The sequence below is a fragment of the Agelaius phoeniceus genome, chromosome 20 (assembly GCF_051311805.1).
Source record: "Agelaius phoeniceus isolate bAgePho1 chromosome 20, bAgePho1.hap1, whole genome shotgun sequence".
NCBI classification, from domain to species: Eukaryota; Metazoa; Chordata; class Aves; order Passeriformes; family Icteridae; genus Agelaius; species Agelaius phoeniceus.
The window spans coordinates 2961426-2987864 of record NC_135284.1 but is presented as its reverse complement, the minus strand read 5'-3'; the positions used below and the strand labels follow the sequence as shown (position 1 = coordinate 2987864).

At 49.5% G+C, this 26439-nt stretch overlaps 3 protein-coding genes across 3 annotated transcripts in view; 2 read left to right on the top strand and 1 right to left on the bottom strand.

Annotated features, from left to right (window-relative positions):
* DOC2B (double C2 domain beta) overlaps positions 1–15873 on the top strand; it is a 31480-nt gene extending 15607 nt beyond the window's left edge. The window contains exons 3-9 of the mRNA XM_054647135.2: positions 1427–1501; positions 4447–4556; positions 10513–10639; positions 10846–11003; positions 12422–12503; positions 12695–12791; positions 13770–15873. Coding sequence (XP_054503110.1) covers positions 1427–1501; positions 4447–4556; positions 10513–10639; positions 10846–11003; positions 12422–12503; positions 12695–12791; positions 13770–13906 — 786 coding nt within the window. The 3' untranslated portion in view covers positions 13907–15873. The remainder of the gene's footprint in view (positions 1–1426; positions 1502–4446; positions 4557–10512; positions 10640–10845; positions 11004–12421; positions 12504–12694; positions 12792–13769) is intronic.
* Positions 15874–16519: 646 nt separating this feature from the next.
* On the top strand, positions 16520–20651 carry LOC129129122 (pinopsin). Its single transcript, XM_054646847.2, has 5 exons — positions 16520–16859; positions 17432–17614; positions 18037–18182; positions 19841–20080; positions 20514–20651. The coding sequence occupies exons 1-5, from the start codon at positions 16520–16522 to the stop codon at positions 20649–20651; spliced, it is 1047 nt and encodes a 348-aa protein (XP_054502822.2).
* Positions 20652–24019: 3368 nt separating this feature from the next.
* TEX14 (testis expressed 14, intercellular bridge forming factor) overlaps positions 24020–26439 on the bottom strand; it is a 37072-nt gene continuing 34652 nt past the window's right edge. The window contains exons 27-31 of the mRNA XM_077188657.1: positions 25846–25963; positions 25584–25679; positions 24824–24933; positions 24355–24415; positions 24020–24171 (exon numbers count right to left, since the gene is read on the bottom strand). Coding sequence (XP_077044772.1) covers positions 24135–24171; positions 24355–24415; positions 24824–24933; positions 25584–25679; positions 25846–25963 — 422 coding nt within the window. The 3' untranslated portion in view covers positions 24020–24134. The remainder of the gene's footprint in view (positions 24172–24354; positions 24416–24823; positions 24934–25583; positions 25680–25845; positions 25964–26439) is intronic.

The window sequence follows — 26439 nt, the reverse complement described above, 5'->3', positions numbered from 1 at the left end:
CTGCCTGCCCCATCCTCATCATCTCCTGGACCAGGGACATCGCCCCCGAGGCTGCACTCAAAGCACATTCACCTCCACTCCCTGCTGGTATTTTTATCCTTTTGGCTTTGCTGTAGAAGCAAAATCCTCTTTGCTGGGCACCATTTGGCCTCCCTTGCCCCAGGGCAGCAGGTTTGTCTCTGTGGCAGAGCCCCTTGCTCCAAGTCAGAGACACCCCCAAGGTCAGGAGCATCCTGGACTAAACTGCAGCTCAGAGAGGGTCCTGTGGGTCAGGCTGGGTGAGTTATTCCCTGCCTGTGAGGCATGGAAATGATTCCCCCAGCATTTCCCTGCTGGATTTGCCCAAATCCTGGATGGCTGCGTTCCTTCTGCGTGCAGAAGTCCAGACAAATGCTTCCCTGCCACTGGATCCCTGGCAGCTGCACACACACACTCATTATCCAGGCACTCTGCTCCTCACAAAAAGGCTGTGAGGACTCTTCAGCGTCCCCCTGGAGCCAGGATTGCATGGGTACCTCTGCAGAGAAGCCCTGCTCTGATCCAGGCACAGCCCTGCCTTCAGCCAGCCCAGCAATAATTCCTGCAGGGATCCCACAGCCAGGCTGGAAATAATCCAAGGACTTCCACCACGGAGCCATTCTCAGTTCTACTTAGGACTGCTGAAAATTAGGCTCCATTTTTCACCCTCCTGACCTGCCTCCCTGCCCTGTGGAGTTGTTTTTCCATGCAGTCTGTGCAGGTGTGGCTCTGAGCTGGGTTTGTGCATCACCCCTGGATCATTTTCAGGGGGTTTAGAAGAGGAACAGAGGCACAGCCTGTGCCCTCCCTGATGACAAACCTGATCCACATCATCCTTTAAGAACTGTGAGGGTCTTGTAGAAAACCCATCAGGAATGGCCACAGGGAGTGTTTCCTTGGGTTGGTGCTCCTGCAACCCCAAATTTACTCTGTGAACACCACAGCATCTGGCTGGCATCAGCCTCCCACTGGCCTGGAGCTGCTCTTCCTTAATAGCTGGGAGTAGGTAGGTGCTATCACACCCTCTGCAAGTGGCACCACAACAGCAGAGGTGTGTGTTTGCTCAGAAGCAATTATTAAATGACAGAACCCTGTAATTTCAAAGCTGGGAAATCACTGCACTGATTCTCTTTCACCCCCAAGTGAATGGTGATGAGGGTGGCAGAGCTGGCTGCTGGCAGGGAGGGAGGGAGGGAGGGGTGGCTGGTGCCATGTGCAGGTGAGGAGCTGCCCACAGCCCCTCCTGGAATGCACAGACTGGAATGCTGAGCCCGGATGCTGCAGAACCCACTCTCCCAATCCTGGGGAAGCCACAGCAGCTCCATGGAGCCCCCAGGATGGGCTCAGTGAGGCCCCCTTGCCTGCCCACTGCCCTCCTGATTCCTGCTCTTTGCTGTTGCCTCTGCAGGGCCTGAAGCCAATGGACCACAATGGTTTGGCTGATCCCTATGTCAAGCTGCACTTGCTCCCCGGAGCCAGTAAGGTGAGAAACTTTTTTCACTTCTCCTTCCTTTCCTGGGGCTGCAGCTTCTCATTGGAAATCAGGCCTGGGAGAAGCTCCTGAGCCAGGGGCTGCTGCACCCGGACCTTGAGTGTCTTGAGTGAAAGGTGCTCAGAGAGAGCAGGAGGAGAGAATTGGGGTTGAATCCATCCTTAGAGGGATGGAAAATGCCTTGCTGGGAAACCACTGGCTGGCAGCCAGGTGCCAGCCCTGATTGCTCACCTTGGGAGCCCAGCATGGGAATGCTGCATTCCAGAGTGAAACAACCTCAGCCGTAAACAGATCAGACCCTTTTAATTCCCTTTTTTTTTTTTCCCACCCTTATTCTTTTGCATTTAAAACCCCTCAGATCATAATAAAACAGAGTATAAATCATAAGGGAAATATTTCCATCTCCTTAGGTTCAGCACTTGCTGGAGAGAAGAGTAATTAAAGATATTGATGTGTGGTGAGAGCTGGGTGTAAGTGATGGGGATGTGGAATTTAAATGCTCGATGTGTGTGTTAGGAATATTAATTGCACTCTTATTCCACACTAAAGGAAAGACCTTTTTTTTTTGGGGGGTGGGGGGGGAAGTGTATTTACTTGTTACAGTTCAGTTGGATTAATTCCCAACGTTCAGGGTGGCAGAGGGAGTTTTTAACCACATCCTGAGTTTCCGCTGCGAGCAGAGCTGCGAGCGCTCTCATCAGCAATATTATCATCATTCCCATGTTTTGCAAATCCATTGATTAGCATTTCTGCTGGAGCTGGTGCAGGCAGGAGAGGCAGGAGGGGAGGGAGCACAGGAGCTGCAGATCCACGAGCCATGGGGACCTCTCCTTGCCCCATCTCTGCTCTGTTCCAAACGGCACCGCCCGGATCTGCCCTGGGAGAGGGGAGCAGCTCTCGGGGTTTGGGATTTGCCCTGGGCTGTTGTTCCTGCAGCAGGACAGTCCCTGAGTCCCTCGGGTGTTTCTGTCCCAGCTTTGGGCTCTCAGGCACCCGTGGGTGCGGGAGCAGGGCTGGGTTCATCCCCCATGCAGAGCTGGTGCTGACTCCTGAGCCATTCCAGATGGGAGCAAAAGGCACTCCCGGAGCTCAGCTCCTCTGATCTCCCTTCCCAGGGCAGCTCTGGCAGCTGGGTGGTGTTCATGTCACCCCCTTGGCTAAGCCCACTTTCCTTCCCCATCCCTGGGGCCCCAGGGATCAGGATCTGGTGCCTGCAGGTCTGAGCAGGCTGTGGTGCCACTGGGGCACCTTCCCTGCTGTCCTGGTCACTCAGGGCTCGTGAACCCAGGGTGGGGAATGCAGCAGCTCCCCACAAGGATCCACAAGACAGCTTGGAGGTATGGATGTGCTGAGAGTTTCTTATGCCCAGCAGCAGCTGAGGCAGGGATTGAGTTGTCTGACACCTAATTAGAGGGAAAATTGCTGCTCTGCCAGGCGGTGCCAGGCTGGGAGCCGGGTGGAGAAGCCCAATCTGCAGCCTCAGCCTCTTTTTTCTGCTGTCCCCAGACATGAGAGGGGCTCGGGGAGTGAGGAGATCCCTGTCCCTGAGCTGGGGAGTGGCTGTGGGCCAGGATGTCCCATCCATGCAGGGGACACGAGCCCTGCTGTCCCCATCCTCCTGCTGCAGGGAGCTGCTGGTGCTGACAAAACACCTGCCAGGGAAGTTGTTTGGAGCCAGGCAGGATCAAGAGCTGTGCTGGGAGCAGGAGTGCAAACAAACAGCCAGAACAGCAAATCAGCATTTTTTTTATTTAATCCAGAAAGGATTTTTTTCCCCTCCCTTGCTCTCTCTTACTGCTTAAATGAAATCCTGGTCTGTGTGCTCTGCCAAGGTTCCCACTTTGCTGGCTGTTTCCAGGATGCAGGATGAGGGGTTGGAATGGTTTGGAAATGAGTGAGTTGCTGCGTCCCTGCCCCTCAGATTTTTGCTGGATTAGGGGTGAATTTGGGCCACCCCAATGAGGGTTCCAGCGCTGGGACAGAACAGTGACAGCACCCACTGGCCCTTCATCTCCAAACTGGGCTGTGGCACTTGCTGGGTCCCCAGGACGAAGGAGGAATTGAGAATCTGACTCTGTGTTCTTAGAAGGCTAAGTTTATATTATATTATATTATATTATATTATATTATATTATATTATATTATATTATATTATATTATATTATATTATATTATATTATATTATATTATATTATATTATATTATATTATATTATATTATATTATATTATATTATATTATATTATATTATATTATATTATATTCCATTATATTCCATTATATTCCATTATATTATATTATATTATATTATATTATATTATATTATATTATATTATATTATATTATATTATATTATATTATATTATATTATATTATATTATATTATATTATATTATATTATATTATATTATATTCCATTATATTATATTATATTATATTCCATTATATTCCATTATATTATATTCCAGAGTGAAACTATATTATATTATACTATACTATATTATATATTATATTATATATTATATTATTATTATTATATTATACTATACTATATTATACTAAAACTATACTAAAGAATAGAGAAAGGCCCCTTACAGAAGGTTGAACAAGATACTAATTAAAAACTCGTGGCTGACTCCTTAGAGTCCTGACACAGCTTGGACAGTGATTGGTCATTAAGTAAAAACAATTCACATGCTGGATAAACAATCTCCAAACCACATTCCAAAGCAGCAAAACACAAGAGAAACCAATCAGATAAAGCAATCAGATAAAGCAATCAGATAATTATTGTTTTCGATTTCCTCTGAGGCTTCTCAGCTTCCCAGAAGAAGAAATCCTGGCGAAGGGATTTTCCAGAAAACCTGATGGTGACACTGGGCCTCCTCTCCTGCCCAATGACCAATCCCACTGACCCCACCTCCTCTGCTTTGTCAGGCAAACAAGCTGAGAACCAAAACTCTGAGGAACACCCTGAACCCCACGTGGAACGAGACCCTCACCTACTACGGCATCACCGACGAGGACATGATCCGCAAGACGCTGAGGTGGGTCCCCCTTCCTTGCCCCCCTCCCCACGCCAGGGACAATCCCACCCCTGCTCAGCCCCACAGGAGGCTGCTGGAGCTGCTCCCAGCAGAGCAGGGCAGAGTTATCCCCAGCACAGCAAAGAGCTGGGGTGGGTGCCCTGCGCGCATCCATCACCCCAGGGCCTCTGAGAGATGATTCACAGGCAGCCTGGGCTGGGGGAAGCAGTGAGGAGCCTGTTCCTGCTGCATCTGGAATTTCAGAACCCTCTGGCTGGCTCCTGCCTGCCCAGGTGCTGTGGTTTGGGTTTAACTCTCCGTGCCCAGCTCTCACGTGTTGAGGCTTTGTGGTTGTGTCTTGCTGAGAAAATCTCAGGGAATTCTGTGCCCCTTTCAGAGCTGAGCTTTTTGTTAGAAAGCTGGAGGCACCTGTGAATTATTGTCCCACTAAACAAAGAATGTAAGCCTTTATTTTTTTTATTTTGTTTTGCTTACAGAAGGTTCATTTTATTTTGTTTCAGTCTGTGCATTCAGCATCTCCCAGGGGCTGGCAGAGGCTGTGTGAGGGTGGAAGTGAGCAGGGGCAGAGCTTGGAACGATGCTCTGCAGGGAGCTGATACCTGTGAATGCAAAGATTTCTCATGTTTTGGCCTCTGCCCCACCTGGATGAGGGCAGGAATTGTGGGCAGCCTCAGCTGCTCCATCACCACCCTGATCTGGGGCTGTTCTGCAGGATTTGCTGTCAGATCCACTGGCAAAGAAGGGATTTTACCTCCTTCTCCAAGCACTCAGGGCTTTGCCAGCTCCGTGGCTGCAATCCCACCCTCCTCACCTGCAGGTGCCCTGGGGATTTGTGATTTTCCCCATGCCAGGAGCTCAAAGCTGCCTGGTGAAAGGTGCTGCTCAGGGCTGAGGCAGGGCAGAGCCCACCTGTTGTCTGCAGAGTGCAGGGTGATGGGAAATTCAGCACCAGGATTATTATTTCGCTTGGAAAGCATTAGTCATGCTGGAAGAGCTGCAGGCTGGTGGGGCTGGGAAGCCTCCAGTTTGTTGTTATTATTGGTGGGTATTTTTTTTTTCACTGCAGGCTTTGAAGTTTGCAGCCTCCTCAAGCGTGGAAATGGGTTTGTAAGGAGATGGTGGCTGAGTTGTTTGCTGGAAGGCGACAGGGAGCAGCAGGGCTCGACCCCCATTCCTCCAGGGCTCTGGGAGCTGCTTCTCCCTTGGGAAGGGCTGTTTATCCTGGAGGCAGCAGGGAGCTGTGGGATGGGGGATGCACCAAAATATGTCCAGGGCTGGATTTGCCTTTTCCCCCCTGCTCTGCCCCATCCCATTCCTGCCGGCCAGCCTGGGTGCTGTGGAGCTCCTTGTGCCCTCCCCAAAGCTCCAAACTGTGCGTGGACCCCTGTAGCCCACCTGGGACCCCTCAGTCTGCAGGAGAATGTGGCTGGATGGACTTTAAAGAAGGCAGGGACACCTCCCACTGCCCCAGGTTGCTCCAAGCTCTGTCCAAGCTCATCCTGGACAGTTCCAGGGATCCAGGGGCAGCCACAGCTTCTCTGGGCACCCTGTGCCAGGGCCTGCCCACCCTCCCAGGGAAGGATTTCTTCCCAATATCCCATCTAAACTGGCCATCTGTCAGTGTTTTGGTGTGGCTGGAGCTGTTTCTCTGCTCTGAGCTGGCCCTTCATTCCCCCAGTGCTGCTTCCCACAGGAAACATCTCCATGCACTGGGTGCTCTGCTTCACCCATCCATCTTCCCCTCCAAATATCTCCTTTTCCACGAGGAAAAGGCAACTTCAAAGCCAGCAGGACTCTGGTTTTCCCTGTGTTAATCAGGAGAGGCTCCTGCCAGGCAGCTGGTGCTGCTTGAAAGAGCATCAGTGATGCTCCCGTGGGTCTGGGTGGAGCCCATTCCCTGGGAGCCTCCCTGGTGCTGAGCTGGGCAGGGAATGCAATTCCAAAGTCTCTTTAATGTGAAAATAAAGGCTCAAGATCAAAAGCTGCCTCCCTGCAGCCTGGAGACGTGCCAGGGAAGCTGGAAAAGCACCCAGAGAAAATCTTCCCTGCCCACCTGGTGGGACGTGTCCAGCATGGATTGCATGGGGTACCCTGCCAGCACTTGCAGCCTTTGTGGAGGGGACAAGGGGCGTTTGTCAGGGCATCCCAGAGAGCCGGGTGTCAGAGCCCCTCCTGCCCAAGCCCCCAGCCCCATATCCTGGCCACACAGGTTCTCCCTCATCCCTGCATGGCCTTGTCCGAACTGGCGCGGTGACTTCGCTGTCCCAGAGCCCAGGAGCCAGCAGGGTTCACCTCCCCGAGGTGAAGGAGAGGTGAAGGCAGCCCAGCTAATTGCTCTGGCAAGCAGGATTTTGTTAATGAGCCAACCCCCTCGGAAAGCAGCAGATATTTGGGATTTCGTGGAGAGCAGCAGGTGGGAGGATCTCGAAAGGTCTCATCCATTCATTGAATTGAATATCCCTGAGTGTAGCCCAAGGCTTAGCAGGGATGAAGCCACCCACCAGCCCGGGAAAAGGCAGGTTCAGAGCCATGCAAAACACACTGGAGTGCACAGATGGAAGGGATTGGGGACAGATTCCCTCCCAGCACCAGGGGGAAATCCCACCCTGGAGCCCCCATTCCCAGCACAGGGAACAATGTCAGGGGGAGGCAGAGAAATGCTGCAGGGGAAGCTGGAACAGGCAGAATACAATCTCCTCCAGTTAAATAATAGATGTAATATACAATAAATAAATTGCATTCATAATAAATACCCGAGCTGGCCAGATATTGGATACAATTATTCATATCCAGATATATTGGCGAGCTGATGCATTATTCATGGGCTACTCAGCTAGCCCACGAATGCCAGGAATTCTTTGTTTAATCATGTGTTTGACAAACATCATGACTCATTAAATGTATTATTCAGAAAATAGTATTTGATCAGGACTAATAAGCTGAGTGCAGCCACTTCAAGGTTTGGGGTCCCAAATTGCTTTAGTCTGGATGAATGAGGTTTGCTCGGAATTGCAGGTGCACTTGTAATTACAGCTCATTCCTGCTGTGGTTTCTGTGCTCAGACTTGGAGGCCTTTTGTGGTGGAGCCCATGATGGAACCCTCCTTTTGTTTCCTGGAGAACTGGCCTTTCCCAAAGTGTTATTTTGTCTCCTTCCCTGGCGTTGCCTGTCCTTGAACCAAGCCAGCATCAGCTGCTCCTCACGGGGAGCCTCCCTTGCTGCCATAAGGGATGTTGGGCACAGGGGATGATCTCAGGCTCTGCTCTGGGTGTTTTTATGGAAAAGGGTCCTTGCTGACCCCCATTTCCCCTTTCCACACTGGGAAGGAGCTCGTGTGAGGGAGCAGAAGCCATGAGTCAGCTGCTGGAGCTGCTCAGTGAGTCAGGGCTGGAGCCCAGGAGCCCGGGCTGAGTAGGAGGGAGGAGAAGTTTAATGAGCAGTGATTGTTCATTTGCTGCTCAGTTTCCTTCCAAGGTGCTTTTCACAGCCATTAATGTAAAGATCAGGACCCCACAGTGAGGATATCAAATGGAACACCAGGCTGGAGGGATGGGGATTAATAAGGAGAGATGAGGAAGGGGTTAGGGATGGAAGGGGAACGAGGCTGCCAGAGGCATCTCGTGCTGTTTGTCATGGGGCTGATTTTCTAACCCAAGGCATAAAAATTCCATCACATGGATTTCTCCTAATGAAATCCAAGCTGGTGTGATTGTAGTCTGCCCTTTTCCAAAGGGAGGGATGGGGCTGGAGCTTCCTGCTCATCTCACTCAAAACTCACTGATTGGGCCAGTGCTGGGAATCCCATTCCAGTGGGGATGAACTGCAGCTGGGAAGAGGAACTGGGGCTGAGGCTGAGGCACTGGGAGAACTGGCACAAAAGCCCCTCTGGGCATCACAACAGATGGGCACAAATGTGGGGACCAGAGGTGCCCCAGGGAAAACGGGGCTGGGAGGGACCTGGAGGTGTCTCCAGCTCCACTGTGCTGCTCAGGGCAGGGACAGTTCCCAGTGCCAAAAACCACTTCCCAAGGGCCTTCCCATGTCCCTGAGGGCACTGAAACAGGGCCCAGTGGGTCCCTCCCAGCGTGACACTGGAGATGCTCTCCCTGCCACCACCACTGGAGTTTTCCACCTTTCCTTCCTGGGCTTTTGCCCATCCCGAGGCTCCTGAGCTTTCACAGCAAGCAGGACGTTGTGTTTGGGATCTTGCTGTGCTCCCCTGGACATTGCCAGGAGAATTGTCACGTTTTTAAGAGGTAAACCATCCCAAAACCCTGAATGCCCAGGAGCCAGCACCACTCCTCAATTGCTGGGTGTAGGCACAGATCCTGGGCTGCCAGCTCCCTGTGTCCCCTCCTGTCCCCTCCTGTCCCCTCCTGTCCCCTCCTGTCCCCTCCACACTCCTGGCAAGTGCAGTGGAGTTCTGGAGCTGCTGCTGCTCCTTTGCTGGTTTTGTTCTTTACAAGAAAGAGGAGAGGAAATGGGGAATATTGTGCCTGCATTTGAGATTCTCTTTGAGGATTTCAGCCTTGTGGTGGGGTGGTTTTTCTGTGGGTATCTATAGTAACGCTGCATCCAGCACACTTTTCTGGAGAGCAGCATTCCCTGTTTTCCTGCTCATGTCATTTTTTTTTTTCCAAACCCCTTTTCTGTGCTGCTCCCCAGCCCTGATGATCCTTGTGCTGTGGCACTGAGACATCCCCACGGCCTCCTCGCTTCCTTGTTGCTCGTTTGTGAGCGTGAGGCTGGTCAAAGCATCCTTGGATAAGGCACTAAAGCATCCACAGATAAATAATCTATTGATAAATAGATTTATGGGCAGGGATAACCCATCTGTGGATAAACCATCCAGATGCTGAGCAGGCCAGAGGTGTGGTGTGCAATTATTTACCCTCAGGTGGGAATCACAGGGCATTATTTGTCTTTAATTACCTTCCCCTGTGGTCCCTGGGGGCACAATGCCACCCGTGGGGAGATGGACACCAAAAGGACTGGCTGTTTTCTTTTTTTTTTTAAGGAGAAAGGATGGAAGGGAAGGGAAAATAAATGCCTTTCCTTCATGGGCAGGGAGCCCGGCCAGTCCCTGCAAGGCTCCAGTGGGGATGCGGGATGCTCCCTTTGCATGGGGATGGTTTTCCCCATTCCCAGCACTGCTGCTCCCTCAGGGCACCCTCCTGGCCCTCCGGGATTTTGGGAGCTGCAAGCAGAGGCTCCTGCAAGCACTGACTTTGCTCCTCTGTCAGGAGCAGCAGAGGAATGACTCATGAGCTGCCAGCTCAGGGAAAGGCAGCGGTGGCTTTTTCATGGAAAAGCTTTTTTCATGGAAAACAGCCTGGGCTCAGCACCACCTCACTGGGATGCACGCCGGGATCCCAGCAGGGCTGGGAGAGCTTCACCTGCCCGAGGTGTGACATTTCCCATGCTCGGGGTGTGGGAACCACCCCTGGCCTTGGGGCAGGAGGGGCAGACCTGCTCTGTGTCCCAGCCTGGGAGCTGCCACGCTCCCAGCAGCGCCCGAGCTCCTCGGGAAGGAGGGAAGGAGCTGTGTGGGAAGCAGGCTTCTCCCAGCCACACAAGGGAGGGATGAGGAAGAGCCTCCATGGCTGGGCAAAATGCAGCTCCAGCAACTCTGAATAATTTTGCTTTAGTCGCTGATGGCTCTGATGTTTTAATGGAAGAGTCATTAGGGTGGCTGCTTGCTTTTCCAGCAGTGCCTGGGCTGGGATGCGCATTTAGGCACAGAGACTCACACCCTGAGCTGCCCTGGCTGGGCTCTGCCCATTCCATTCCATTCCATTCCATTCCATTCCATTCCATTCCATTCCATTCCATTCCAGCTGCCTGCAGAGGAGCTGTCCTGTCTGTGGCCTGGGGAAGGGTGACCCCAGCTGCTCCCTCACTGTGAGGGGGACCCTGCCCTGTCCCCAGTGTCCCTGCTCACCCTGTGCTGTTGCAGGATCTCGGTGTGTGACGAGGACAAGTTCCGGCACAACGAGTTCATCGGCGAGACGCGCATCCCGCTGAAGAAACTGAAACCCAACCAGACCAAAAACTTCAACATCTGCCTGGAGAAGCAGCTGCCGGTGAGTGAGGGGGGTTCAGAGCCTCATCCCACCCTGGAATCACAGGTACAGCAGCTTCTCCCTGTGGCATGTGGGAATGTGGAGCTGTTTGGCCTCTCAGACATAATCAGGGATTATGTGGGGAAGAGCATCCCTTGGCTGGGGAGGTGTCTGGCTGTGGCTGTACCCCGGTGCAGCTGCTCAGACTGGGTGCATTCCCTCCCCAGATAGATAAAACAGAGGACAAGTCGCTGGAGGAGCGTGGCAGGATCCTCATCTCCCTCAAGTACAGCTCGCAGAAGCAGGGGCTGCAGGTGGGCATCATGCGCTGTGCCCACCTGGCTGCCATGGATGCCAACGGCTACTCCGACCCCTACGTCAAAATGTGAGTGTCACCCGTCAAAATGTGAGTGTCACCCGTCAAAATGTGAGTGCCACCTGTCATAATGTGAGTCTCACCCATCAAAATGTGAGTGTCACCCGTCAAAATGTGTCACCCTTCAAAATGTGGTCAAAATGTGAGTGTCACCCGTCAAAATGTGAGTGCCACCCGTCAAAATGTGAGTTGTGAGTGTCACCCGCGGCCGCGGCCCTGCTGTCCCCTCCCGCCCCTCCCCGCAGCGGGAATTAATTGCTCTCATTAGGAGATGCAAATGAGGCCATCAGGCAGCAGCTTGTCCCCGCCCGGGGTGTTATTCCCTGGCAATTGTTTGGCAGAGCTTCCAGGTGAGGTGGGCACAGCACTTGGTGCTGTGGGTTTGTCCCTGCTGGGCTGGCCCTGCCTCACCCAAAAAAACAAACAGCTCCTGGCTTTTTTGGGGGTGGCATTTTTCAAATTCACTGCCTGCCTGTCCTACCTGCTTGTCCCCACTGTGCTGACTCAAATTTGGGCACTTTTAGGGATGGTGTTTGCTAAGGCAGAACTACTGGGAGAAACCTCACCTGGGAGACCCGGGCATGGAGCTCATCAGCAGCACACTTTCACCTTCTTATTTAATTGGTTTTTAGGGGTGGAGGTGTTTGTATAAAAATCCCCTGTTGCTTTTTTAGATGCCCACGGGAGGTTCAGTCCCTGAGCAACACAATTGCCATTGCACCCAGCCAGTTTTGGGTGTCCCCTGTGCCATCCACAGGAGGTTGCATCTGCAGGGCTGGGATCAGAGCAGATAGGGAACTGATGCTTCTCAGTACAAGCCCTAATTTTTTAATTATCAGCAAGATCTGGAACGTGTAGCAAGGAAGCAGAGCTGATGTTTAAAGGCACAGCACCAGCACAAAACCACGATGGGTTGGCTTTGGCCTGCCCCACATTTCAGGTCCCCTCTCTGCCTGATGACACTTTAATCTTGTTTGCTGTCCAGAATATCAGCAGGGAACAGCTCAAAGCTGCTCAAAGCTGCTCCCTTTTCCACCCTGCGTGTGGTTCCTGTCTCCTGGAGAGGCTCTGCATGAGCAGACCAGTCACAATCCCGAGCGTGGACAGGTCCTGGGCTGGGAGTGCTGGGTTTGGAGAGCATTTTGTGTGCAGTGCCAGTGTCCCCTAGGGACTGGAGATGGGATAATCGGTGCTCTCTGATGGCAGCCAGCAGCTGGCTCGGTTCTGAGGAGGGGAAATGCTGAAATGCTGCCTCCTCCCAGCCGGCCCCAGCATTTTGGCAGCAGGGAGCAGGCGAGGAGGATCTGGAGGTTCAGGGGGCTCCGTCACCCGCCTCACCCTGGCTCTGCTCAGGAGCTGCAGCCGCTGTTGTCCCCACCCGTGGCCTCCTGCCCTCCTCACTGGGACCCACTCTGGTCTCCTTGCAGTTACTTGAAACCAGATGAGGACAAGAAATCCAAGCACAAGACAGCAGTGAAGAAGAAAACGCTGAACCCCGAGTTCAATGAGGTGGGTTTGGGCTGGGTGTGGTTCTCACCCAGGGGCTCTTCTCAACCTCAGACTTTAAAGATAAAAAATCACCACCTTGGTCACTGTGTGAGGGATTGGGGTTGGGCTCCCCGTGGGCAGCAAAGCCTGAGGAGGAGGATGGGCAGCCCCAGTCCCTGGTTCATCCTGGCTCTGCCTCTGCTCCTCCACAGGAGTTTTTCTATGAGATAAAGCACGGTGACCTGGCAAAGAAGACCCTGGAAGTCACAGTGTGGGACTATGACATTGGGAAATCCAATGATTTCATAGGTGAGTGGCACACTACAGAAGGCCTCCTTGGCCTCTTTTTTATTTATCTTTGCTGTCTGTGCCTCTTATTTCTCCTGCACTCCTCCACCCTCCTGATTTTTCTCCATTCATTCTCGCTTGGTTTCTGTTCTGCTTTTATCCCTCTGCTGCACCTGAGCCTCTCACAGAGCATCCAAGCAGGGAGAAAATGCATCTGCCTCTCCCCTTCTGTTTTCAGATGTTTTCCTCTGAGTGCAAAACATGTTCAACAGGGAGGTTTCATTTATCTCTGTTGGATGTCTGGGCTGTTTGTGATTTTGTCTCTGGTCACTGTGATTTATCACTAACAAGTGCCTCACAGCCCCTGTGATTGCAGTGAGCCCTTGGCACAAGGGATGGGGGCACTGCCTGGGACAGGTCCCACACCACAGCCACCAGGGGTGGGGAATTTGGGCTGGGTTTCACATCAGGTTGGATGCCATGAGGATGCTGATGAATCCTAATGAAACCTGGCTCCCTCCAGCATCCCCCTCTGTGATGGTGTTTGCAGGGGTCTGAGGATGAGGGAAGAGATGAGGATCTGCCTCCATGTTTCAGAAGGCTTGATTTATTATTTTATGATATATATTATATTAAAACCATACTAAAAGAATAGAAGAAAGGATTTTTTTCAGAAGGCTAGCTAAGAATAGAAAAAGAAGGAATGATAACAAAAGCTTGTGTCTCGGACAGAGAGTCTGAGCCAGCTGACTGTGATTGGCCATTAATTAGAAACAACCACATGAGACCAATCCCAGATGCACCTGTCACATTCCACAGCAGCAGATAACCATTGGTTACAGTTTGTTCCTGAGGCTTCTCAGCTTCTCAGGAGAAAAAAAATCCTAAGGAAAGGGTTTTTCAGAAAATATCATGGCTACACCCCTCCACATCTCTCAGCATCCCCTGCAGAGCTGATGCTCCCCCCACACCTCTCCCTCTCTCTGTCTCCCTCCCAAGGCGGAGTCGTGCTAGGAATCAATGCCAAAGGGGAGCGGCTCAAGCACTGGTTCGACTGCCTGAAGAACAAGGATAAGAAAATCGAGCGCTGGCACACGCTGACCAACGAGCTGCCGGGCGCCGTGCTCAGCGACTGAGCCCCGCGGGGCCGCGGCTCCACCGCCCTCGGGCTCCTCCCAGCTTTGGCTACGGGGGGATGCCAGGACAGCCAGGACAGCAGGACACCCCCAGCAGGGCCTGGCTGCAGGGAAGCCCTTCCCAGGGAAGAAGGCACGGATGGTTTGCTCTGGCTTTTCCAGAACGCCTCTTTGCGCCCTGCCGCACCCGCAGCCCCGCTCTGGAGCGTGCGCCCGCACGCTCACACTCACACTCACACTCACACTCACGCAGGTGTGCGCCCCTGCATGCACTGCAGTCTGGCTCCTCTCCCAAATCCTGCCTCTCTACTCACAGTTTACCTTCTCGCTGCCTTGCAAGTCAGTGGCAAAAAAAAAAAAAAAAATATATGAATGCGTCCGTCCGCGTCCGTGTGTCCGGCATCGGCAAAAGGCGTCCCCAAAAAAACACACACAGAACCCAGAACTGTCTCCTCGAGGCAGCTTGTGCCATATCTCTGGTGGTTTGTCAGTCTCTGTGGTTTGGGCCTAAACAGTCTTTTCTGCATTTCAAGCTCCTCTGTTGGAATGATCGTGTCCCTGGTGAACCCGGACAGAGTGTTCGCTCTCCTTCCAGGAATGTTGTGCTCGTCCTCTCCAGTAAAACTCACGTGCAGGCAGCAGAGCTGTGCAGACCAAGCTTTTCCTCCTGGGATCAGGCAGCTTCACCTTTGGGAGGCAAAATGAAAAAGCTCCCTGGAACAGCCTGGCTGTTCCTGCTTCCCAGGAAGCAGCTTCTCTCCTAATGAAACCATGGCATGCAGCAGCACGGCTGTTTTTCCAGCAAAGCCAGCTTTCAGGCTGAATTTTTCTATAATTTTTTCCCTTTTTCATCCCTTTCCAATTCATGCATTAAATAATGAAGATGCTGAGCCTCGGAGCTGAGCTGGAATTGTGTTTGTAGCTCGGCATGGCCGTGAGGTTGATTCATTTTCTGCCTCAAACAGCGTCCAAACCAAATAAATTTCTGTGTATGGCACAGTAATATTAATATGGCACAGTAATAATATATTAATATTACAATAATCCCAGATGTCATCCTCTGTGATCCACCTTGGCTGGATCTTCATCATCATCCCACCAGACATGCAGTGGGATAAGCTAAAGCTTTCTAGGAAATGCTGCACCATTCCCAAAATGTTTGGAAGCCTTTAAACAATGATTTCTTAGGAAGAGCTGCTCTTTCCCCTCAGTGACCCTCAGCTTCCAAACCCTGTGCAGGTATTGCCAACTTCTTTTTTTTTTTTCTCTTGGGAAGCACTGGAATCTCTGGAAACCTATGTTTACTTTTCCAAGTGATGATCCTGTTACACCTTGTTACACCTTGTTTGATATTGGGGTGGGGGGAGGGAGATAAAAGGAAAAAAAAACAACATTCGTAGGGTTTTTTTAAATAACTCAATATTTGTAATGCATCCTGCAGATGTGCATGGATTTTATTTGAATACTGGCAGCCTGTCAAGTCGGATGTTCCCGCTAATCCTTTCTGGTCCAGCACCTTAAAACCTGGTTGGGGTCTGAGCTTGCAGGGAAGCTCCAGGAGCACCAGGTTGGCTGTGCCTCCCTTTTCTGGCAGAGTTCCTTTCAGTCCATCCTTTTTCCCAGCCGATGAAACTGGTTGATGCCTGAGGTGGAGTAGGACACGTGTGTGTGGGTTCCTTCACTTTGTACCCCAGTCTTTTCTAAGTGGACGCTCCGTCCCTCGTCCCAGCTGCATGCAGAGTTGGTGGTTGTCATGCCAGGCCTCGTGAAAATGTTTGATACCAATGTTTTGCTACCATGTGAAGGCTGCAGAAACCGTCCTTACCTGCATCCTGAGAGACTTTTGTATTTCAGTATTACCTATCTGTGTACTTTTGGTCAGATTTGTTAATATTTATAACGAGAACCGAAAATAAAAAGGTTAAAAAATAAAAATTAAAAAAAAAAAAAAAGGTTGATGCTGGTGGTGCAGCTTTTGAATTTGGGGGATGGCAAGGATTTGGGAAGAAATGGTTTTAAACCAGAGCACTGGGGGCTTCGTGGCCCAAAATAGCATAAATATTATAAATGTACTATATAAATACTATAAAATACTATAAATGTATTATAAATATTATACTTATAAGTATTTATAAATATATATATGGGGATGGATATATATATATATATTTATGGACAGAGAAAATACATATATTGGATAGAGAAAATACATCTATATGGCCCAATTAAGTATATATACTACATATATATTTATACTTATTTATGTTTAATATGTATTTAGTAGCCTTGAAGCCCAGCAAACCCAGGGCACAGGGAATGATGTCCAGACCCAGGTGCCAAGGCCAGGCTCACAGATGGAAAACACAAGGAAAAAAATATTTACTCAATTAAATTATGCTCTGTTCAGCCATCAGATTTCTGTTTAAGTCACTCTTTATCCCCTCGGGAATAAAGAGCTGATTATAAAAAGCAGGAGGGAGGACAAACCCTTCAGATTAAAATAAAGCTTAAGGTATTTGAAAGCCAAGCTGCTCTGGGGCACGTCAGCCCCTCCAGCTCTATAAAGAGGCTCAGCTTTTGGGGGAGCTCACCTGCCCCAGGTGCTGCTGCTCCATGGACAGCACCCAGGAGCCCCCAAACAGCAGCACCCCAGGGCCCTTTGCTGGCCCCCAGTGGCCCCACCAGGCCCCCAGGGCCGTGTACCTGGGGGTGGCCGTGCTCATGGGGCTGGTGGTGGCCTCGGCCTCGGTGCTCAATGGCCTGGTCATCGTGGTGTCCGTCAGGCACAAGAGGCTGCGCTCGCCCCTCAATTACATCCTGGTGAACCTGGCCGTGGCCAACCTGCTGGTGACGCTCTGCGGCAGCTCCGTCAGCCTCTCCAACAACATCCGCGGCTTCTTCGTCTTTGGGGAGCGCCTCTGCCAGCTGGAGGGCTTCATGGTGTCCCTGACAGGTAAGGAGAGCACTCCAGACCTGCCCCTGGGCTTTGGATGGTGCTTTTGGGTTTAGCAGAGGGGCTTTTGGAGATGTTTCAGCACCTAAAGTCAATAATTTCACGTTGTGGAAGTCGTGTCCTTCAGCTCTTGGTTAGCACAGGGAAAGGGTTGGCTGTGCCAGGTCACCACACATCCAGTCTTGGTCTTGACAGAGTGGGAAATGCCACTTGGGGACACTGGGAATCCTTGTTTGGGATGTATTTCATGGGTGCTGGCTGTGCACCAGGGACTGGAAATTGCACAGAACCTCTTCTTGAGGACACTCTGTTGTTGTAACCACAAAGCATCACAGCCACCCATTGCCAACTTCATCTCTAAGGGCCAAATATCCCAGTTGTCCCTGCTGTGAGCGAAGCAGTGCCAAAATCACAGTTTCTGACAGCCAAATATCACAGCTGTCCCTGATGTAAGGGAAAAACATCCGACTTCTTGTTCAAACAATATTTCCTTGAACTAAACCATCATCTAGCAGGTGCCAGCACAGGCAGCAGAAGCTGTCCCTGAGACACCACCCCTGCTGTCCCCCCAGGCATCGTGGGGCTGTGGTCCCTGGCCATCCTGGCCTTGGAGAGGTACCTGGTGGTCTGCAGACCCCTGGGAGACTTTCGGTTCCAGCACCAGCACGCTGCCAGTGGCTGTGCCTTCACCTGGGGCTGGTCCCTGCTCTGGACAACCCCACCACTGCTGGGCTGGAGCAGCTACGTGCCTGAAGGTAGGGGAGATGTGCGTCAGACTCCGCTGTGCTGTCTTCTGGCATCTTGTTTTCAAGCCTGGGGTAGCTGGAGAAGGTCTGGGATGGAGTCTAAAGGGTCAATCTCTCCCGTTAATATCAGCCAATAATCCTCTCCTGGAGGCTGTTCTTTGGAAGTTCCCCACCATAAAACACTCTGCAGCCATTCTTATTGGAGCTGCTCTGGCTGCTGGAGCAGCACCCAGCCCAAATCTGCTCTTGTAGGGGCCTGGCACAACTCCATAGCAAATCACAAATCACATCTGGCCAGCCCAAACCCCCAGTGGCTGATCTCCAGGCCCTTGGGCATGGGCACATGAGGTGGCAGGGCTGTTTTGGAGCCCATCCTTGAGCCCTTATCCAAGCCCCATCTGCTTTGGGCTCGTTCCCAACCTTTATTCCAGGCCTGAGAACCTCCTGCGGGCCCAACTGGTACACGGGTGGCAGCAACAACAGCAGCTACATCCTGGCCTTGTTTGTCACCTGCTTTGTGGTGCCCCTCAGCCTGATCCTCTTCTCCTACACCAACCTGCTGCTGACCCTGCGGGCGGTAAGTGAGCCCAGCTCAGGTGAGCCCCAAAGCGTCTCTATGGGGATGGAGAGGCTCAGGGCAGGTGTTGGGGACAGCCAGGCTCCTCCTGGCACTGCCATCAGGGCTCCCAGTTGTGAGAAATGGCTACTCACTTTTCATAGATTAGGAAGGTTTATTAAACCTTATCAGAAATACAGAAGAAGGCTGAATAAAGAAAAAAGGCTACGGTGCCGGGAGCAAAAGATTTTCCCTGCCATGTGCTCAGCCCCCTCACAATGGAGGTTTTTTCTTTTTTAACCCTTTAACCCATGCCAAAGTTCTGTCCATCAACCCCTTCTTCGCTGTCCAGTGGTGGAGATCTCTCAAATCCTGACTGGAGGTCAGGTGTCACCACAGTGACAAGCCAGCCCTCCCAGATGTCCCTTGATAACCACGTGAGGGGGTACAACATTCCTATAAATCTATACAGCTTTTCTTAACCTATATCCATGATATTTGTCTGTTAATTGTGGGAGTCAATCATGGCATTCCTCATCTGTTAAAGATGGATAATGAGATGGTTGGCTCTCACAATTAGAAGATAACTACTGGGTGAATGTTAAGAAAAGCTTTAGTGATGTGTAGTTGTTATTGTAGTTTAGATGTCCTCTCTTCTCCCCATGGTTCCCTTTCCCCCTGTATTGTTGCCATCAGACAGCCTGGGCTGTCCAGGACAGGTACAAAGAAGCTGCACAGGTGTCCCTTGCATGGGGACATGGTGGGAATGGAAAAGCTTGGGGGTGCTCAGGGGGTGAGGCAGACAACACCTGACCTCCAATGCAGGTACAAGAAAAGAGTTTCCACTGATAAATGGCAAAGAAGAGCTGAGTGACAGACTTTGGGAGGGGCCAGGGCTGGCTGATGCAATCCCCAGGGCTATAAAAGACTGAGCATCCATCTTGGAGATGAACTGACAACATGGTATCCACAAGGGGCAGTTCCCAGGGCTGCAGCTTTTTCCTGATGTAGTCCTTTGTTGTATTTTTGTTAAGGTTTAATGTGAAAAATGCCAATCGCTTGTTTTTAAAATTTTAAAATGTTTTATAGTAATAAAATGGTTGTAAAAATAGTAATACAATTAGAGTAATAATAATTTGGACAATTTGAATTGGAACAATATGAGACAATAGAAACAAAGAGTTACAGACGTCTGGGTACCTTTTCTGGGCAGCACAAGCCCAAAAAAGGACCCACATTGACAGAGGATTAACCCTTAAAAACAACAGCCTGTTGCATATTCATACAGTTCATCCATGATGCATAAATTCCATTCAAACACAGGATTCTGTCTGGGCAGTGTCAACTTCATCCTCTGAATTCTAACAGTGTCTTCAAGGTGGGAAGAAGTTCATTTCTTCTGATAATGGGGCAATAAATTCTTTTTCTCTGAAGGATTCAGGTGTCCTGTGGCTGCTATCTCAGTGCGAGTCCTTTCTTTAAAGACGTATCTTACATCGCATCGTTTCTATTTTAACTTTACTTGCGAAAAGCCAATCATAAAATACGCATTTTTCACACTCAATAAACCTTTTGAAATCTCCAAAGGGAGCAGTTGTTCCTCACATGGTCTGTCCCAGAAGGGATGGGAGGCTGTTCCAGGCTGCTGACAGGCCTCTCCTGTCTCCCAAACGCCGCAGGCAGCGGCGCAGCAGCAGGAGTCGGACACGACGCAGCAGGCGGAGCGGGAGGTGACGCGCATGGTGGTGGCCATGGTGGTGGCCTTCCTCACCTGCTGGCTGCCCTACACCACCTTTGCACTGGTGGTGGCCACCAACAAGGACATTGTCATCCAGCCAGCCCTGGCATCCCTGCCCTCCTACTTCTCCAAGACGGCCACGGTTTACAACCCCATCATCTACGTCTTCATGAACAAACAGGTGAGAGAAAGCTCCAAATAAACAGAGCAACCAACAAACCAAGCTGGAGAGCAGCTGGACAGGCTCAAAAATCCTGGAGGAAGCATCTGTCTTCTCTGGAAGTGTGGTCCCAGGCTTGGGGTTGCTGTGTAAGCAGCGAGGATTTGGGGAATAAGATGGAAAGGGCGGGAGCAGCCTGCGAGCCCGAACAAGAGCTCATTTTCTGCTTCCATGGTTTTATGGGGTCAGGCAACTTAATGTTGGATCACAAGCTGCTCGTTGAAGGCACAAAGCAAACAGAATGAAACTTTTATTGTCCATAAAGCACAAAGAGTTGGACTGGGAATAGACAGAGATCCTTCCCAAAATATAACCAGGGTCCAAGCTGCCCAGTCTCCGGGTGACGCCGGATTTCTGCTGCCACAAATAACCTGTCCCTTCCTTCCCTGCTCAGTTCCAGAGCTGCCTGCTGGGAATGCTGTGCTGTGGTTACCACCCCAGGGGGATGGGGAAAACCTCTCCAGCTGCCCCCAGTCCCCAGGTCGCTGCAGAGGGGCTGAGGAACAAGGTGACACCATCCCACCCCGTGTGACAACTGCCACGTCCTGCCTGCACCAGTGCCAGCTCCAGGACCTGCCTGTGCTACCCTAGCAGCACAGAGGGATCCGGGTGGAGCTGATGGGGGGCTCTCAGAGGCTGGAGGGGTCCCCAACAACATAAAAAAGACAGGACAGTGTCTTCTTGCAGGTGAGGAACCATCCCATTATGGGAGAAAATGCAGATTTTCACTATGTCCCTCTGCTAAGGAACCCCCTCCTTCCCCTTGGAGCCTTTCAAGAACACCAAATAAAAAATGAACAGTAATTTTTCCTCAGTGCACAGCATCCCAGGTGGCTGTTTGGCCCAGAGTCAGGTGGAACATGGTCTGTCACCATCCCCTGACAGACCAAGCCCTGCCTGCAACGCCTGGTCCTGCTGGGAAGTTCAGGGAGATGCTGTAAATCTGGCATAAATCCAGCAGGAATGTTTGAGAGCCAACTGTGTTAATAAACACTGATAAATACTGAGCAGCTCATCTGTTTTATTGGCTGATAGAAGGTTTGACAGAAAACACATCCCCTCCTGCCACCAGGGCTGGCACATCCCTCGTGGCAAGTGCCACAAACATCTCTACAGACAGCCAGGAAATAAAACAGACACAAAGTTAATTTTCTTTTTTTAGACTTAAGGCAATAAGGAAAGGTCTGAATGCACTATTTCCCAGCAAGGGTGAAAACACAAGTGGTAACAGGCCCAAGGCATAGCAGACACCCACCAGCAGCAAACAAAAGATGCCAAAGCCTGAAAGGATAAAATAAAAGATAAAAAAACTTCCACAGGCTCCACAGCTTCACACCTCATCTCAAATCTCCAGTCTCAGTGATTATCTACCCCAGCTGCAATCACACTTCTGTTTTTGGAGGCAGATTCTGTCACTCAGGAGCCCAGGAAAGGCTGCTGAAGGTGATATTGAAGTGTGCAAGTGCATGAAACTGGGTTTCACCCAATTCCTCTATCTCTAAAAATGCCTGCCTGTCTTCGGAGTTCTTATAGAGTTCTGATCCTGAACCCTTGAATTGCTTTCAAATGAGGTGATCCACAGCCAGGCACCCCAGCAATTTGCACTGCCATGGAGGATGATGAGATCTGGGAGACTGAGGGTTTGGTTTTGTTTTTTTTTTTCCCCACCATCTGAGATTCTCTGCTTCAAACCAAAAATAAAACAAAAATCCCCAAACCAGCCCAGTCCAAAGGAATGAAAGATGTTGGAGCAACCTGGGCTACTGGAAAGTAGTGGAGGGGTGGAATTAAATAATATTGATGGTATTTTCCAACCCAAACCATTCCATGAGTTCGTGACCTGGTGTGGGGGGACAGGACACCCATCCCCACCCCTGTCTCAGCCTCCCTCTCTCCTGCTGTGCAGAACAGCTCACAGGGCTCAGAGAGGAATTAGAACAGCTCAGTATCACTGTTTTAATTTAATTAATTGGGCTTTCATTCTCTGGGAATGAAAAGCAGCATTAGATGGGCCCTCTGATCTCCTCTGCTGTCTTGCACTGGTCCTTGTTTAATTGTTCCTGTTAATCACAGCTTTTGTGCCCATGCTTTATGTTATCAGGATGATTCAAGTCCATGCTAAACTTAAATCTGGGAAAGCACAAGCAGCTGAGAAACTGAAATCTCTGTTGTGTTCTGGCCCCGATAAGGAGATCAGACAGGCCATGGGGCTGCTTGAAAGGCCCTCCACCAACAGAAATAAAAATTCTCCACATTAAGATTAAAAAAAGATAGGGAAACTGTTCACAGTCTGCTCACCATTTGGTCCCACAGATAAAATAGAACAAGAAATGCAGGAAGCTGAGATTTCACATGTTGTTATCCAGCCAGGGATGGATAATTCTGTGCATGTGAAAACGCTCCTGTGCTGCTCTCCACACACTGCTGCAGCCACTTGGCTTTGGCTACTTTTTATTTAATTAAACAGCCCTGAAACGCAACAAAAACACCACCCAAAGTGAGAGGGAATGACCCTCAGTTATGAGTCACAAGCCACCGAGGACAGGATCACAAAATCCAAATTTGCAATTTAACTTTTTGCGCTCTCTGTCCCTGCTGGTGACACAGCCCCAGGGCCGTGGGGAGCAGGATCTTGTTCCAGCAGCTCCTACCAGGAATAAAAATCCTTCTGCCTGCAGCACAAAAGTCCCACACAGAGAATCCAGGTTGGAACAAGGCTGGGTTAGAAAATATTAAACCTTTTTTTGGCCAGAATTGTGTCACAGCCCAGGGCAAGGCCTGTGCTAGGCCTGAGGCGCCTCTGTCACTGGCACCACAGCACAAACACATAAAAGATTTTTATTTTCTCTTATCTTTCCTCAGAAAGATTTTTATTTTCTCTTATCTTTCGTCCCCCACTCTGCAGGATCCTCCCTGGAGCAGCTCCATCAGTGCCTGGTTGTATCATGGCCTGATGATGGGAAGCAGTGTTAAAAACAAGTGAAAAACCCCAACAAACCAACCCCAAAAATGAACCCCCAAGCCAGAAAAAGAACCAAAGGCACCACAATAACCTTGGAAACTTTTATTAATGTTGTTTAACCAAATGAACAGGTACAGAATCGGAGCATTTCCTTGCAAAAGCAAGAATGAAGATGCAAAACTTGGCACTCCCAGATGTGCAAAAGCAGCTCAAAGCCCAGGGAACAGGACAACCTTCACTCCTGCACCTAGAACAGTATTTATCACAAAAAAGTGTTCAATATGAAATTGCTGTGCCCATCAAAATTCTCCTCCAAAACTCAATTATATCCAGAGATCTTGGTGGGTTATTTTTGGATGAGGCCTACCAACAATGTGGTTGGATTAAACACCAGGTATCTTCATAACAACCACACTTTTTTCCACATTCTTGTCTGATGCTGGCAGGGAACATATTGCTGCACTTGCAATCTCTGGAGAACACTGCCTTTTCCTCATTAGCTTTTTGCACAGCAATTAATCCCTTTAATCAGTCAAATCAGTTCAACACTAGATCACAAAAGCACTAAGTAAAGAGAAAACAAGAAATTACCTTGTTAAATTTAATGAGCAAGGAAAAACAGACTCTACACGGGCTGCAACACTCTAGCATGGAAACATTTCAGTGCCTGAGCAGCACCAGCAGCCCACAGAATTACAATCATTTTGTCTTTAATCTGAAAACTGCATAATGCAACAGAGCAAGGAATTCTTTAGCTTATGAAAATGTGCACGTGGAGAATAAAAAGCAGTTTCATAAGGATGTGACAGTAAAAAAAAAAACAGCTCACTTCTGCACATTGACACTGCCTGGGCATGAAACAAGGGCATGAAACCAGTACAAAACATTTCAGAACACAGAGCACTGGGTTTTCTTCTGAACTTGCTGCTGCTGTTAAAGGAAATCTGAGCTTTACAGGTGTTTATGTGGCCAAAAAGGGGCTGTAATTCCCAGACCCAACACTGTGCAAGCAGCAGCAAGCAGGTGATGTGTAGAACTTGTTCACTCTGTGTTTTAATCATGGAGAGAGCTCTCATCCAAAACAATTTTCCTGCAGGGGACAAAAAAAAAAAAAAGAGGTAAAAATGGTTATGAAGTTGTTTTTTCTTCTGTAAAGTACAAGATGAAGGGAATGGGATTTTACAGTGCCTCTTTTTCATGGAAAACAGGAATGCAGCTCGTGCCACAAATGAATTTCCACCACAATTCCAGTTTAACTCACAGGGAGTCTCACCTGAAGGGTGGAGCTGGAGCCAGATGCTTCTGGGGGTGGGATTTCTGATCCTTGATCTCATCTAAAAACCAGGGAAATTCAGCTCAGAACATGAAAGCCACACAGAGACAGCAAGTGAATCAAGAGCTGCAGGTTCCTCTGCTTGATTCATTCAGCCCCATTTGGAATCAGAACCCAGTCCCAGCTCTGCTGCATCACCCAGGACCCTCGTAGGGATCAGAAAACCAGAAAAAATCCTGATTTCCATCCCTGAAGCCCAATCCCAGCTCAGCTGTGGAGCTCTGACAGCAAACAGGGGCACAGCTGCCGTTGCTGTAACAATTTGTTATTGTAATGCAATAACAAGCACAGGGATGTCACCCCCAGGCTTCTCCATTTTAAAATTACCACCAATATTTCCAAAAGTAACCAGAGATTTGGGACATTTCAAACTTTGGGTGCATCCAGCAGCTCTACAGACCAAGGGCACCTGCTGAAGTCCTTGCACAGCTTCCTGGTGCTCTGCCTCCAGCCCAGGCTCCTCTCTCCTCTGCTTCATTCTTCCTTCCAGCATCTTCTGGATCCTCCAGGCTGGCAGCCCTTGAATGACAGAATTTTGTATATCATCCTCAGTTTTTTTTCTTTGTTAACAGGATGAAATAGGAAATTCTGATGCCAAACATTCTGATGCCAACAAGTTTCCTTTGTGAGACAGAAGTTAGGGATGGCTTATGAGCACTCACTGTGGAGCTGTTCAGAGTTATCGGGCTCTGATCTTTAGTTCCAAGAAAAAAAAACAGTTATTTGGGATATGAATATTTTCCTTAAAATGATGCTTAAATGACTTCTGCCATGTTCTTCAAATTTCCTAATATACTGCCATGAAAGCACAACCATTTTCACAAACTCTTCTTTATTAAGAGCTTTCATGACTCTGTTCTCTTAATGCACATTTTTCTCTGTCTCAAAAAATTCCCCCATTCTGTCAAATTATCTCTGATTTCTGTGAAGACCAAGCACTGCCTTTCAGGGCTGTTGAAGTATTTGCTTTCCACCTACAGGAAGTTGTATTAACAAAGCATTCTTTTCCATCTCAATTTAGTAGGAGAGTTCACATTCATGTCTCCAGGCAAGTTCCCTGGCACTCCACTCCCTAAGGAGTCTCAGCCCATTTTCTGAAAAGTCCTCCACAGATCTGTACACAGCACACAGAATAAACCCTTGAACACAAACAGAAATTATCAGCTCACCCAAGAGTGTGTCCCTGAGGCTCTTCTTGGATCTCCTCATCTCCAGGAACTGCATGGAGCATTCTTTCCAAAACATCATCCAGACTGGAGTGAGCTCTGGTAAATAAAAGATTTCAAAGTGATGGTGACAAGGGTCATGCTGCAAATTTCCAAATAAAGCAGTCATAAGGGGATTGAAAGTTTTCTGTAAGCATTGAATCTTGTTAAAATTCTAAGTCTTTGTAACTCAAAGCCAGACTTGCCTTCCCATCCTTTTTCATACCTTTCTGTATCCTCTGCTAGATTAAATGACTCCTTAGTCCATAAACTCTGATTTGTCTTCTCATTTCTCTCAGATTCTTTTCCTGACTCTCTGTTTTCCATTTTAACTTGATCAAGAGCTATTCACATAAACAGCAAGATTTTAGTATCAAAGGAAGATAAACAAAGACATTAAAATGTTGTTTTCTTTGCTTCACTTGGGCAATTTCCAGTTGCCCACTTCTCAGTCACTCTTTCCTCAGCCAGGCCTGATTTTCTACCAGATGAACAAATTCCCATTATCTGCAGTCAAAGGTGGCCAGCAGCAAGGCCCAGATAAATATTTCACTCCAACACATTTCCAGACTCACAGGACTCCACATTTTGCTTCCCATTGAAATGAAAAATGCATTTGGAAATGAATCTTTAATCTTTCCCCTTCCAATCCCAGATATGGGAGAGAAACCCAAGGGAAACCTGAGGATGGCAGCTTGGTTTGCCTATTTATCAAAACCCAGTGTTTTTCCCTCAAAGATTTATCAGCAAATTCTGTTCCCCACAGAAATCAGGGTTAGGATTGGGCTTAGGGCTGAGAAGGGCACCCCATGGTGAACTT